The sequence below is a fragment of the Monodelphis domestica genome, chromosome 3 (assembly GCF_027887165.1).
Source record: "Monodelphis domestica isolate mMonDom1 chromosome 3, mMonDom1.pri, whole genome shotgun sequence".
Lineage (NCBI taxonomy): Eukaryota > Metazoa > Chordata > Mammalia > Didelphimorphia > Didelphidae > Monodelphis > Monodelphis domestica.
In genome coordinates, this window is record NC_077229.1 from 28,888,528 (window position 1) to 28,903,390 (window position 14,863).

General features: G+C 48.1%; 1 protein-coding gene across 1 annotated transcript in view; it reads left to right on the plus strand.

Annotated features, from left to right (window-relative positions):
* The first annotated feature begins 3,269 nt into the window (after window positions 1–3,269).
* Window positions 3,270–14,863, plus strand: part of CORO1C (coronin 1C) — a 109,013-nt gene continuing 97,419 nt past the window's right edge. Inside the window, exon 1 of the mRNA XM_056821627.1 lies at window positions 3,270–4,681. Within this exon, the coding sequence (XP_056677605.1) occupies window positions 3,886–4,681 (796 nt within the window). The 5' untranslated portion in view covers window positions 3,270–3,885. The remainder of the gene's footprint in view (window positions 4,682–14,863) is intronic.

A 14,863-nucleotide genomic window follows, 5' to 3' on the forward strand; every position in this document is an offset into this window, starting at 1 on the left:
TCAATACAAAAAAAATAAATAAACAGTCTGCTTCATTGTGTGATACAGTGGTAAGCTTGATAAACTGGGAATCAAAAAAAAAACTTGAGCTCCACACATATCACTTTCCCCACTCTCCCTTCAGTAAAATGAGTACCTTAAGTTTTACACTCCCTGCACTAAAGGACAAAGGGAGCTGGTGCTGGAATCTGAAAGACCTGAGTTCAAATCCAGCCTTTGACACTTATTTAACAAGTAATTTACTTAACAAGTCACTTCATTTTTCCTCATCTATAAAATGGGGATAATAGCACCCACTTCCCAGGACAGTTGTAGTGATCAAATGAGATCATATTTGTAAAGTGCTCAACCTTAAAACATGATTAAATCTACTTAGGAGGAGGAGGAGGAGGAGGAAATGAGCTTTGTAGAATTCAAAGAGCTCCATAAATGAGTTATTAGTGTAATTTTGCTTGTAATTCTTTCGGGATTTCTTTTGTATCTGCATCCCTCCTTCCTATTCCCCACCCCAAAAACCACCCCTCATAGCAAAGATCTAATGAGTTAAATCGACATGTGTTTATTAAGCACCTACTGTGCACCAGACACTGTGCTGATGATACAAAGAAAGGCAAAAGCCAGCCTCTGCTCTCAAGGAGCTCACAGAACAAGAAACAACAGGTAAAACCCTCCCTCCAAGTGGGAAGATCCCTTCAAGCATCTGAAAACAGTTATCATGTTGTTTCCCATTCTTCTACCACCAGAACTTCTCTTCTCTGGACTAAATATTCCCATTTCCTTCCTCCTGGTTGCTTTCTTCTATACGCTCTCTAGATAATGCTAATAATAAAGATAATAGAATTTGTATACACTTCAGCGAATATTAACCTGTTTCAATCTCAAAGCAAGTCTAGGAGGTAGGAGCTGTTATTATCACCATTTTACAGATGCAGAAACTGAGGCAGACTGCGGTTAAGTGACATGCCCAAGGCCACACAGGGCCCACAAGGGATGAGACTGGATTTGAACTCAGGACTTCTGACGTATGGTATGAGTACAGCAGTTCAGGTGCCCTTGGAGATGTGATCTAAGGAATAATGAAATTCCTGACTCCCTCCAAATCTGCCTTGATGGTGCCTGAGATTCCACCATAAAAGTTAAGTTTGGATTAGATTGGATTTGGATTAGATCAGGATCACCAAAAAGGTCTTTGCTAAATTGCAGCTGTTACCTAGAGATGGCAATATGAACTCACTGGCTGATTATCATTGTGACTGTTCAGTCTTTTCAGTTGGGTCTAACTCTGTGATCCCATTTGGAATTTTCTTGGCAAAGATACTAGGATTGAGAATCAGGTCCAGAGATGGAAGGTCCTGAGTTCAAATTTGGCCTCAGACATTTCCCAGTTGTGTGACCCTGGGCAAGTCATTTAACCCCCACTGCCTAGCCCATACTATTCTTCTGCCTTGGAACCATTACACAGTATTGATTCTAAGAGGAAAGGTAAGAGTTTGAGAGAGAGATACTGGACTGGTTTGTCATTTCCTTTCCAGCTCATTTGACAAATGAAGGAACTGAGGCAGAGTTAAGTGACTTGCCCAGGGTCACAAGTGTCTGAGACCAGATTTGACCTTGTAAAGTTGAGTCTTCTTGTCTCTAAGCCTGGTGGCTCTAGACATTGTACCACCTAGCTGCCCATTAGCAGACTATTTAAGATACTGATACTGGAAGAGACCTTAAAGGCCCTCTAATGAGCTCCCTCTTCCCATTATATAGACAAAGAAACTAAAGTTCTGAAGTACAAGTGGCTTACCCAAGGTCACACCCAGTAACACAAAGAAGCAGAATTTGAACCCTTTTCTTCTTACTGCAGGGTCAGATTTGCTACATGGCAGGCACTAGAAGGCTAGGACAGGCATACATTAGAGAATGCTAGAGATGGAAGAGACTTTAAGAATGTCAAATGTCAAGGCTTGAAGGTATCTTGCAACAAAGTATATCAGAACCTGGAGAGACCTCAGAACCCAGGAGCTAAGAGTGCCATAGAATATAGAGCTGGGATGGGGGCTTAGAGCAAGGAATATCAGAGCTAGAAGGGACCCCAGAACAGGGAATGTCAGCACTGAAGAGGACCTTAGAACAGAGAATTCCAGAGCTTGGAGGAGTCTTAGAATAGAGAATGTCAGTTCTGGGAGGAACCTTAGAACCAGGAACTAGGAGGGCCAAGGAACACAAAATGTCAGAGCTGGGAGGAACCCTAGAACAAGGAATGTAAGCCCTGAAAAGGACCTAAAACAGAGAATGTTAGAGATGGAAGGAGCCTTAGAATAGAGAATGTCAGAGCTGGGAGGAACCTTAGAACAGAGAATGTCAGAGCTGGGAGGAACCTTGGAACAGAGAATTCCAGAGCTGTGAAGGACCTTAGAACAGAGAATTCCAGAGCTGGGAGGAATCTTAGAATAGAGAATGTCAGATTTGGGAGGAACCTTAGAACCAGGAGCTAAGAGGGCCAGGGAACACAAAATGTCAGAGCTGGGAGGAACCTTAGAACAGGGACTGTAAACCCTGAAAAGGACCTAAAACAGAGAATGTCAGAGATGGAAGGAGCCTTAGAATAGAGAATGTCAGAGCTGGGAGGAACCTTAGAACAGAGAATTCCAGATCTGGGAGGAGTCCTAGAATAGGGAATATCAGAGCTAGGAAAGACCTTGGAACAGAGAATTCCTTTTCCAATAAGGGATAACAGAACCCTCTATTTTGGCTTGGAAGGGACCCCAGAGGTGTCTATTTCCTTCATGTTACAGGATAGTAAACTAGGTCTCAGGAGAAGCTGTGCACAAGGGAAGGGAACAGGATTCTAATCGGGGTCCTCTACTCAAAAAACCCAGCCCCCTTTCCAAATTCCCTCCTCCAATTCTTTCATTTTATAGAAAGGGAAACTGAGTCCCAGCAACTGCCTGGCAAAGGCCAGCTGCTGCAGAAATAATCAAAGCCCAGTCTGGTGAGGACGGTGTTGGGGGAGGGGAGGGAAGAGGTAGGGGGACGGGTGGCAGCTCACTGGAGTGCCCCATGGAATCTCCCCGTGGCCTCACTGTCAATGCTGAGCCGAGCAGGCACGGCCAGGCAGGGCATAGGAAGAGGAGCAGTCGTTCAGCCTGGGGAGCCCTGAGTCCCAGAAGGGGCGTCCCTCTCCACCCTTCTCCTGCCCTGCCCGGGCGCCACTCTGCCCCCTCCTCCCCGAGCCCAGGACACCTCGCGCACCATAAAAGGCCCTGAGCAGAGGCTCGGCTGAGCCCGAGAAGCCGCTGCGTCCGCGGGGGTGGGGGGTGGGGGCGGGAGAAGAGGATCACCTCCCTCCCCCCCCCCGCGCCCCAGCAGGCCCCCAAGTCCATCCAGGGATCCCGGGCAGCCCTCCCCAGCCTGGAGACGAGATCCACAATAGGACTGGCGGTCCCCGCCCTACTGGAGCCGCTCTCCTGGATTACACCTGCGGGTGGATATCCCCCTCCTCCCCCCGCCCTACTTCATTCTGCAGGGAGAAGCCCCTCCTTACTCCCCGCGGTCCCTCGGGGATCCCAACTGCTCCCGCTGCTAGGAGGTGCTTGGGGGAGAGCCTCCTCCCCCTTACTCCTCCTCCCTCATCCGCCCAAGGGGCAGCAGATGGGCTGGCAGGAGCTCCGCAGCCACCCCTCCCCACTGTAAGCACCCTGCGCCCAGAGCTTCGGCCGGGCGCCCAGGGGACCAGGGCTAGGGGAGAGAAGGAGGGGGTGTGGAGGCGCTGCTCCCTGGCCCCGCCCCCTCGGGGCGTCCACAGACGGGTCGGGCCTTGACCGGAGGGCCTGGATGCTCTCCCGGTGAAGCCGCGGGAGACTAGCAAGTGCCCCCCACGTCCCCCTGCCTCACTTCATGCAGACCTCGGTGTGGCCCCCCCGGGGGGGCGCCGCGTGCACTAGAACTCGGGCGACCTCCGACCCGGATGAGGAGCCCCCCGAAACCTCTAGGCTTCTGCGGGTCTCCAGTGAGACAGTGTGGCTGAGCCGGCGGCGGCAGCCGGGACCCGTCGTGTACGTCCGGGAGGAGAGTGAGCTCCATGTGCGCAGTCTGGCCTCGACCCGAGGACCAGCTGGTCCAGTGGTGAGCAGCGCGCGGGGCTGCCTGAGCCGCCAGAGCAGCGGCGCTTCGGATGGCGTGCCCGACGGCGGCGGCAGGCAGGTGAGCCGCCTGCCATGCGCGGTGGCCGGAAACTGGACCCCGGAGCCCCGACAGCTACAGATCTCCATGACGTCCTCGGTGATTGGCGCCTCTGAGAGGCGGCCCGAGGTTGCCCCACCGCAGCCCCTGGCCCAGACCGAGGACAAGCCCCCTCCCAAGGGCAGGCCAGAGGAGCAGTGGGTCACCTCGGCGTTCCCTCCCCTGAGCCACACGAAGAGCAAGCCGCTCCCCCCGACGCCCCCTGCCCCAGCCTTGCCCGGGGACAGGCTGCTCACACAGACGTTCCCTCCCCTGCCTTTGCCCCAGGACGGGCCAGTCACCCCGATGCCCGAGCGGCTCCCCGCCATCCCCCTTCTCCAGGCCAGGAGAGAGGACAAAGCTGAGAGACCCCAGGCACGGCCAGAGGAGCAGCCAATCAACGTGCTCGACATGAAGAAAAGCTTCGAGGCTGCCAGGGTGCGCCCACCATCCGCACCCCCAGCCCGCAGAGGTGAGGGTCTGTGCAGCTCAGAGGGGCTACTTATAGGGCAGCCTGAGGGAGGAGCCACGGGCCCAGAAGACCAGAGGCACTGGGTTCTAGCTTAGAGAGCCCACACTGGGGGTTCTTAACCTGGACTCAGCACTTTGTCTAGAGCCTTAGAGGACAGGCTTTGGGATGATGCTTCTTTTTCCTATCTTGAAAGCAGGGGATCTTGAGGGCAGCTGGGTGGTCCAGTGGATAGAGAGCCAGGTCTAGACACCGAAGGTCCTGGGTTCAAATTTGATCTCAAACACTTTTTAGCTGGGTGACCTTGGGCAAGTCCCTTAACCCCCATTGCCTAGCCCTTGCCGCTCTTAGAACTTAGAACTAATACACAAGTTTAATTCTAAGATGGAAGGTGAAGGGTCAAGTCAAAACAAAACAAAACAAAAACAGAGGTTCTTAGACTAGAGTCTGAACTGGTTTTAAAAATATTCTGATAACTGTATTTCATTGGTTTCCTTTGTAACCCCAGGTACTTTATTTGATTCATTGCAACACCTTTTCCTAGCTGTGTGACCCTGGGCAGGTCACTTAACCCCATTTGCCTAGCCTTTGTCCTTCTTAGAATCCTTGTTACTAAGACAGAAAATAAGGTTTAAAAAGAAAAGAAAAGAAAAACCTCATGAAGAGTCCATAGATTTCACCAGAATGCCACAGTGAGGGAAGAAGGGAATGTCCATGAGATGCGAAAGGCTACAAACTCCTCTCTTTAGCCAGATTTTTCTGGTGGAAAAAACCAAGGCCCATCCAGAGGGGGTAAACTATCAGTCTGAGGTTACACAGGAGGTGATTAACTAAAACTATATGAGAATTTGAATCCAGGACTTCTAACCCCAAATCTTGGCCTTGTTCCACACTACTGTATCTAATTTTTAATTTTTTTTTTAAACCCTCACCTTCCGTCTTGGAATCAATACTGTCTATTGGTTCCAAGGCAGAAGAGTGGTAAGGGCTGGGCAATGGGGGTTAAGTGACTTGGCCACTAGGAAGTGTCTGAGGTCACATTTGAACCCAAGACCTCCCATCTCTAGGCCTGGTTCTCAATCTACTGAGCTATCCAGCTGCCCCCTTACTGTATCTAATTTTTAAGGAAAGGATGGACAGATCCATAACTCTTTTTGGATTGGCTGAGATTGGATCTGGATGGGAAATCAGAGATTTTTGTCCTTAGGATCCACAGAGGTCTGAGGCTGGGGCACTTTCCTCAGCAAATGGTCAGATCTAGGGGTTAGCTCACTTTGAGGCTTCTCCCTCTCTGGCCTTGGATGAATTGATCAAGAAAAAAGTCGATTATTAAAGCCCTTTTTATGTGCTTGACTCTGTGCTAATGCTGGGGCTGCAGAACTTGGAGAAAGTGGGAGAGAGGAGGAAAAGTGGGAGGCAGACAGAGGCAGAAACAGAAAGACCAGGGGAAAGGGAGAGGCTAAACTACTAGCCTGAGGAAATTAACAATCAGAGACTGAGAAGACAGAGAAAGGCAGAAAGAGAGAGAGAGAGAGAGAGAGAGAGAGAGAGAGAGAGAGAGAGAGAGAGAGAGAGAGAGAGAGAGAGAGAGAGAGAGAGAGACTGATGAGGAGGGAGAGAGACAGAGTCAGAAAAAGACAGAGACAGAGAAACAGAAAGAGAAAGAGACAAAAAAACAGAGGGAGGGAGGGAGAGAGAGAGAGTGACAAGGGGAGAGAGACAGACTGAGAGAGGAAGGAAAGAGACAGAGAAACAGAAAGAGAAAGAGACAAAAAAACAGAGAGAAAGGGAGGGAGGGAGAGAGAAAGAGAGAGAGTGACAAGGGGAGAGAGACAGACTGAGAGAGGAAGGAAAGAGACAGAGTCAGAGAGACAGAGACAGAGAAACAGAAAGAGAAAGAGACAAAGAAACAGAGAGAGAGAGAGAGAGTGACAAGGGGAGAGAGAGACTGAAGAGGAGGGAGAGAGAGTCAGAAAGACAGAGACAGAGAAACAGAAAGAGAAAGAGACAGAAAAACAGAGAGAGAGGGAGGGAGGGAGGGAGAGAAAGAGAGTGAGAGAGAGAGAGAGAGTGACAAGGGGAGAGAGACTGAAGAGGAGGGAGAGAGACAGAGTCAGAAAGACAGAGACAGAGAAACAGAAAGAGAAAGAGACAAAGAAACAGAGAGAGGGAGAGGGAGAGAGAGAGAGAGAGAGAGAGAGAGAGAGAGAGAGAGAGAGAGAGAGAGAGAGAGAGAGAGAGAGAGGGAGAGAGAGAGAGAAGGGGGGAGGGAGGGAGAGAAGAAAGAATCCCTGCCTTTAAGGAGCTTTGATTATAATAGATGAAAAAGACTTGGGACTTGGGAGAAGTGGTAGAAGCCCAGCTGTGGCAACTGGCTCTCATGGGACTATTACATCCTTTAAAAAGTAGCATCAAATCAAATGACTAAAGAGACTTGGCAGAAAGGGACCCCAGGTGTCAGCTGGGAATAGCTTACCTAGAGATTCACTGCAAACAACACTGCCCAGATCATCGAGGGGTTTTCAAACTTTCTTTTCCAAAAGCAGATGCATTTGCATCCTTCCTGCACTTTCAAATCAGTCTTTTTTTTTTTAAACCCTTACCTTCCATCTTGGAGTCAATACTGTGTATTGGCTCCAAGGCAGAAGAGTGGTAAGGGCTAGGCAATGGGGGTCAAGTGACTTGCCCAGGGTCACACAGCTGGGAAGTGGCTGAGGCCGGATTTGTCAAATCAGTCTTAAGAGAATAGTCAAGTCTTGCCGAAAGAAAGCTGATTTTTGAGTGAGCTCCAACGCAGTCCTATCTCTGCTGCTTCTTATTTGTTTGACCCTGGATAAGTAATTTTACTGCTCTGATCTCAGCTTCCAAACAAGTAACAGGAAGGTATTGGAGCAGAGAGCCTCTAAACCACCTTCCTAAATATTTTCTTTTCCAAGCTCCCTCTCAGCCTTGTCATTCCCTGTTCTAAAGGCCCTTCCAGCTTGAAGTCTTTTTATCTTAATAAATATATGTAGACTCCTTGAGGATGAGAGCTGTCTTGTAATCGGTGCCTGGCAAATATTAGGTGCTTTAAGAGATCTGACTTTATTGTAGTACCATAGATATAATGCTGGAAGAGACCCCAGAGGTCAGCTAGTCCAACTTCCTTCTTTTTCCAGTAAGAAGATGCCATTGATCATCCTCAATTTCCCCCTCCCAGAAGAAATGTTTTTCTTTAGGTAAGAACACTCTTTGACTGAACCAATCAGTCTCTACTGAGGTTAAGTGGGTGCACATATCTCCTTGCACCCAGGTTATTGGACGAGAGAGAGTTGAGCACCTTAAGAAATTTGTCAATAAAGGTAGAACTATCTCAGAATCAGATGAAGGATGAAAGTGTCTAGAATCTGAGAGAAAAGGCTATTATTTTACATAGCTGAGTTCTATAGAGTCTATAGATTTCACTGAGCTGGAACAAACAAGGCATCTATTGTGGAGGACTTTCAACCCTTGTAGCATCTCAGAGCAGGAAACTAGGGCTGAGGGAAGATCTGAGAAAAGGGGTTGATCTTTCCCTATCTCCTGCAGATTACCAGACCTTTCTAGTATCCTGAATTTGTCCTCAACCACAAGGTGAGCTAGAAATAGATGTAAATGTAAATTAAATCAGAGAACCCAACGTCTGCCTCTACTGTCTTGGAACTTTGCCCAACTGGGGGCTTGGAGTTATAGCAATTGAACTTATCATTTTTTCTGGAAATAGATTCCCTGACATGATAAAAATATGGCCCCTAATTAGCTCCTGGAAGAAAGGGATGGACCTAGGAAGCAGTTTGGGACATGGGGGGGGGGGGGGAGGGAACATGGCTAAAGTGGGAGTTTGCTTGATTGTCTAGGTTTGTAACTGAGGGTTGGCTTTGCTTTCTCAATGGGTGAGAAGAGGTGGATTTGATGGGGAAAAAAAAACTTAATTTCAAAAAACGTTTTCAAAGAAAATCAACTAAGACAAACTCCTTAAAGCTGTGGGAACCCAGAGAATTCTAGGCTTAAAATGAGCTAATTATTATAAAGTCTTACAAATAAAGGAGGTGTACAGACCCTGGTTCACACTGGCTTCCAATCAGTGGATCTCATCAAGAAATGTTCTCACCCAATGAAAGTAAATAGGTTAAAGTGGGAAGGGAAGAATAATCAATTGAGTTCCATTCAAATATAAATAAAGAAACTGAGGCATGGGGAATTTAAGTGATTTGTCTGCTAGTAAATATCAGAAATGGGAATCAGGTTCTCTGATTCCAAAGCCAATGCTTTGGTTCTACTGTTGGTTGGGTCAGGATGTTCTAAGAGTCCTTCTAGCTCTGATACTCCCTGCTCTGAATTCTAACTCAGTTCTGATACTCTGTTCTAAAACCTCCTCCCATCTGACATTCCCTGTTCTAAGCCCCCTCCCAGCTCTGATATTCCCTGTTCTAAGTCCCCTCCCAGCTCTGACATTCTCTTTTCTAACCCCCTCCTCTGACATTCCCTGGTTTTTTGTTTTTCTTTTTTTAAACCCTTCCCTTCTGTCTTGGAGTCAATACTGTGTATTGGCTTCAAGGCAGAAGAGTGGTAAGAGCTAGGCAATGGGGGTCAAGTGACTTGCCCAGGGTCACACAGCTGGGAAGTGTCTGAGGCCAGATTTGAACCTAGGACCTCCGGTCTCTAGGCCTGGTTCTCAATCCACTGAGCTACCCAGCTGCACCCCATTCCCTGTTTTAAAGTCCATCCCAGGGCAATTAGGTGGCTCCATAGATTGAGAGCCAAGCCTACACAAGAGGTCCTGGGTTCAAATGTGACCTTAGATACTTCCTAGCTATATGACCTTGAGCAAGTCACTTAATCCCCACTGCCTTAAAAATTTTTTTTAATTTAAAGCCCCTCCATGAATTGACATCCTGCCCTGAAAGGTCCTTTACACTTATTTCTACTTTCTAATACCCCCTCCTGGGCCAATATTCTTTGTGAGGTCTTTTTTTTTTTCTTTTTAAAGATTCCGGGTTTCCTCCTGGGTCTTAGTGGGATTCTAGGCTCTCCTCAAGTCTTTCTCTTTCAATAAGGCCAAAGACCTGGCCTCCGCAGAACACAAGATGCAGTTAGAAAGAGAGAGAGAGAGCCAGGAGGCTTTAGAGCCTGTTGTCTCACCTGCCTGGGGCTGTTGGGTTTGTAATTCCACACTGTTTTCATCCTCAGAGCCGCTTAATCCCCTTAGAAGCCGTCTGTGCATTTGCATACGTGCAAAACATTGTCTGAGGAGCCTTTGGGAGCAGATGTGGGCCCTCCCTAGCTTGGAGACTTGGCCTTGGATTTTCCTCCATCCCCAATAATGAACGCTCTAGGGGAATGAATGGATGACTGATGGGGGTGGGGGTGGGGGAGAGACCGATGATGTCATTTTTCTGCCAACAGATGGTTTCCTATTCTTAGGGTCCTAGATTTAGAGCTCGAGGGGACCTCGGAGCCCTTGTGTCCAACCCCAGCATTTTACAGATTCAGAAACTGAGGCGCAGAGCAGTTAACTGACTTACCCAGAGTCACACAGCCACAGCTAGTCAGTGTCTGAAGTAGGATTTGAATAGGGGTCCTTCCCACTAAATCTACTATATTGTGCTACCTCCCTATAAGAGGACATTGGCTAAATGGCCCTGTGCTAGGGGATCAGGGTGGAGAGATAAAGGAAACCTAGCCTACTCTGGGAAGGAGAAAGATACTCTGTTCTAAGCTCCCTCCCAGCTCTGATATTCTCTCTTCTAAGCCCCCTCCCAGCTCTGACATTCCCTATTCTAAGGCTTCTCCCAGCCCTGACATTCTCTATTCTAAGCTCCCTACCAGTCCTGACATTCCCTGTTCTAAGTCCCCTCCCAATCCTGACACATTCTGTTCTAAGCCCCCTCCCAGCTCTTACATTCCCTGTTCTAAGCCCCCTCCCAGCTCTTACATTCCCTGTTCTAAGCCCCCTCTCAGCTCTGACATTCCCTGTTCTAAGCCCACTCCCAGTTCTGACATTCCCTGTTCTAAGCCCCCTCCCAGTTCTGACATTCCCTGTTCTAAGCCCCCTCCCAGCTCTGATATTCTCTCTTCTAAGCCCCCTCCCAGCTCTGACATTCCCTATTCTAAGGCTTCTCCCAGCCCTGACATTCTCTATTCTAAGCTTCCTACCAGTCCTGACATTCCCTGTTCTAAGTCCCCTCCCAATCCTGACACATTCTGTTCTAAGCCCCCTCCCAGCTCTTACATTCCCTGTTCTAAGCCCCCTCCCAGCTCTTACATTCCCTGTTCTAAGCCCCCTCCAAGCTCTTACATTCCCTGTTCTAAGCCCCCTCTCAGCTCTGACATTCCCTGTTCTAAGACCCTTTCCAGCTCTGACTTTCCCTGTTCTAAGTCCTCTCCTCCCCCTGACTCCTTCTAGCTCTGACATTCCCTGTTCTAAGCCCCCTCCCAGTTCTGACATTCCCTGTTCTAAGACCCTTTCCAGCTCTGACTTTCCCTGTTCTAAGCCCTCTCCTCCCCCTGACTCCTTCTAGCTCTGACATTCCATGTTCTAAGCCCCCTCCCAGTTCTGACATTCCCTGTTCTAAGCCCCCTCCCAGCTCTGACATTCCCTGTTCTAAGCCCCCTCCCAGTTCTGACATTCCCTGTTCTAAGACCCTTTCTAGCTCTGGCTTTCCCTGTTCTAAGCCCTCTCCTCCCCCTGACTCCTTCTAGCTCTGACATTCCATGTTCTAAGCCCCCTCCCAGTTCTGACATTCCCTGTTCTAAGCCCCCTCCCAGTTCTGACATTCCCTGTTCTAAGCCCCCTCCCAGTTCTGACATTCCCTGTTCTAAGACCCTTTCCAGCTCTGACTTTCCCTGTTCTAAGCCCTCTCCTCCCCCTGACTCCTTCTAGCTCTGACATTCCCTGTTCTAAGCCCCCTCCCAGTTCTGACATTCCCTGTTCTAAGCCCCCTCCCAGCTCTGACATTCTCTGTTCTAAGCCCCCTCCCAGCTCTGACATTCTCTGTTCTAAGCCCCCTCCCAGCTCTGACTTTCCCTGTTCTAAGCTCTCTCCTCCCCCTGACTCCTTCCAGCTCTGACATTCCCTGTTCTAATCCCTCTCCAGCACTGACATTCTAGATTTCAGACACTATCATGGCTCAGACCTTCTGAGATGGAAGCTCTTGAGATCAGGGACAATTTCGCACAGTGTCTGGCACAGAGCAGATGCTTAAGGAAGTGCTTGTTGCTTCCCTGCATTGTCTGTCCCCCCATGTGGGCTGCTCCATAAGAGGATGGGGTTGTGTGTCTCAGAGTCCGAGGTCTCTTCCACTATTCTCCATGGATTTAGTTGTTCAGCTCTCTTTATATTGCTCTGTTAACCTTTCAAGACACAGACCCTGCTTATTAGTTGGGAACATGCCGGGACGATTCATTGGCAAATATTGAGTCTAGTCTTCAGAGAAAACCACTTGCCAGAGAAAGTCACCCACTGGCTCCCCTCACCAGGGAGGCAGAGTTTGAGTTCTTCAGCTCATAGATTTAGGGCTCAGAGAGACTCTAGAGACCATCTTGTCCAATCCCCTGGTTTTACAGATGAGGAAGGAACTGATTTGCCCACAGTAGAAAGCAATAAGGGGGGGGGGCACTTGGTGGCTCAGTGGATAGACCAGAGAGTATTGGGTTCGAATATGACCTTAGACACTTAACTGACTGCATAACCCTGGGCAAGGCACTTAAGGCCCAGTGCCTAGCACTTAGCATTCTTTTGCCTTGAAACCAATGTACCATGTAGACTTTAAAATGAAAGATAGGGGTTTTTAAATAATAATAATAAAAATAAAAATTGGGGGCAGCTGGGTAGCTCAGTGGATGGAGAGCCAGGTCTAGAGACAGGAGGTCCTAGATTCAAATCTGACCTCAGACACTTCCCAGCTGTGTGACTCTGGGCAAGTCATTTTGCCTCCATTTTCTAGCCCTTACCTCTCTTCCACCTTGGAACCAATACACAGTATTGACTCCAAGACAGAAGGTAAGGCTTTTAAAAATAATATAATATATAAAATAAAAATATATAATATATAAAATATATATATATATATAAATAATATAATATAAAGTGATAGAAGACCCAAAGTGAAAGAGCAAAGACCAACACAAGGTCACAAGGCCATGCCTGAAAAGTCAGAAGGACAAAAATTGCTATCTCATCTCCTTCATTTCTAAATACAGGGTGTCTTCTCCAAAAAATCTTTATGCAGATTTAAAATGCACTAAGACCTTTGGGACACCTTGGAGAGCTCTCCAGCCCCCTCCCTAGTCTGAAAGTCACTGCTTGAAACAAAGAAAAAGAAAGCGAGAAAAAAAGAGAGCAGCCCATCAAAGTGCAGCCACAGAACCAGGTCTTCCTGCCCAGCTGCTATTAATAAGCTCCCACTGTCCCCCATTTCTGCCCAGAGGGAGGAGGGAGGCAGATTTTCCCATCTAGCTCTTCCTCCTGGGCAGGCTTAGATCTTTATAATTATGCCTCCTTCAGTTTTCAAGTTTCATGGCCCCTTGGCCAAGTCAGATACTGATTTCACATTCACTCTTTTGCTTTTGATTTTTTTCAAGCCTCACCTGATCTAAGGCACTTGGAGGCATGGTATGTATACTCTCCCCCTTCACCTCCATCAGAGGGAGGAAAGACTGGTTTTGTTAGCTCTTGATTGAGGGATGGCCCAGCAAGACAACTGGGCTCCCAAATAACTCCAGCTCTCATACCAAGTCCCTGAATCTTGGAAAGGCGTGGTTCCCCTGGGGAAACTGAGTCATCAAAAATATGTCACTCTCAGAAGTGGCCATTTGGTCATCTAGCCCAGCCCTTTCATTTTCAGCTAGGTGGCTCAGTGCATAGAAACTGGGACAAGTGTCTAGAAGACCTGAGTTCAAATGTGGCCTCAGACACTTACTAACCAGGTGACCCTGGGCAAGTCACTTCACTGTGTTGGCCTCAATTTTCTCATCTGTCAAGTGAGCAACAAACCACTGCCATATCTTTGCTAAGAAAATCCCAAATTGGGTCATGAAGAGTTGGACATGACTGAAAGGACTAAACAAGCCCCACCTCTTCTTTTTATTTTGTCCTGTTTTGGGCTAAAGTAATAATTTTTTCCCCTAGGGGGTGGTAGTAGTGGAGCATGAAATCTCCTTCCACTTGAAGCAGATCAAGAATTGGGGGGGGGAGGGGGAAAGGTTGACAGCAGGGTGACTCAGTGGATTGAGAGCCAGGCCTAGAGACGGGAGATCCTAGGTACAAATCTGGCCTCAGACACTTCCCAGCTGTGTGACCTTGGGCAAGTCACTTGACCCCCATTGCCTAGCCCTTACCACTCTTCTGCCTTGGAGCCAATTGACTCTGAGATGGAAGGTAAGGGTTTAAAAAAAAACAAAAAAACTGAATTTCTCTGGGTTGTGATGTTTTGGAGAATAGGAAGCCCCTTGAGGCCAGGGACTCTTTAACTTATTTTTCTTTGACTCCCCAGCACCCAGTACACAGCAGTAGGTACTTTATAAGGGAGTGGATTCACTTGAACTGAATTCGGATATTGCATGGGGATACTGAGAGGTTGAATGATGTGCTCAGGGGACCATAAGGAATGGATAGATTTTGAGCAAATGGAGACAATGAGGAACACCCCAGTGGTGTTCCTAACTCTGAGACTGACCTTTGGCTTCTAGGTCTGTGCCTGGGGACTCTTGCTCCTTGGGTCTCAGTTTCCTGGTCTGTAACATGAGAGAGTTAGAGGAGAGACCTCTAAACTTCCCCTTCCCAACTCCCCTTTCCAGCATTGACTCTCAGAATTGTCTGAGATTGTCTGCCCTGACTTCCTGGTATGTACCAATATCTCATCATGCTGCTCTAGTATTCTAATCACTATTCTTTCTCACATCTTTCCCCAAAACACTCCTCTCAGACTTCCATTGTTCTATGAGTAATGAACCCCTCTATTAGAACAGAAGTCCTTTCAGTGCCAACCCCATAATTCCTCCCTTTCTTCCTTTCTTCCTTTCTTCTTCCCTTCCTTCCTTCTCCCTTCTCTTCTTCCCTCCCTTTCATCAGAGTTTGGAGGGGTCTTAGAACAGGGAATATCAGAAGTAGGAGGGGATTTAGGACAGGGAATGATGGAGGTGGGAAAGACCTTGGAATAGGGAATG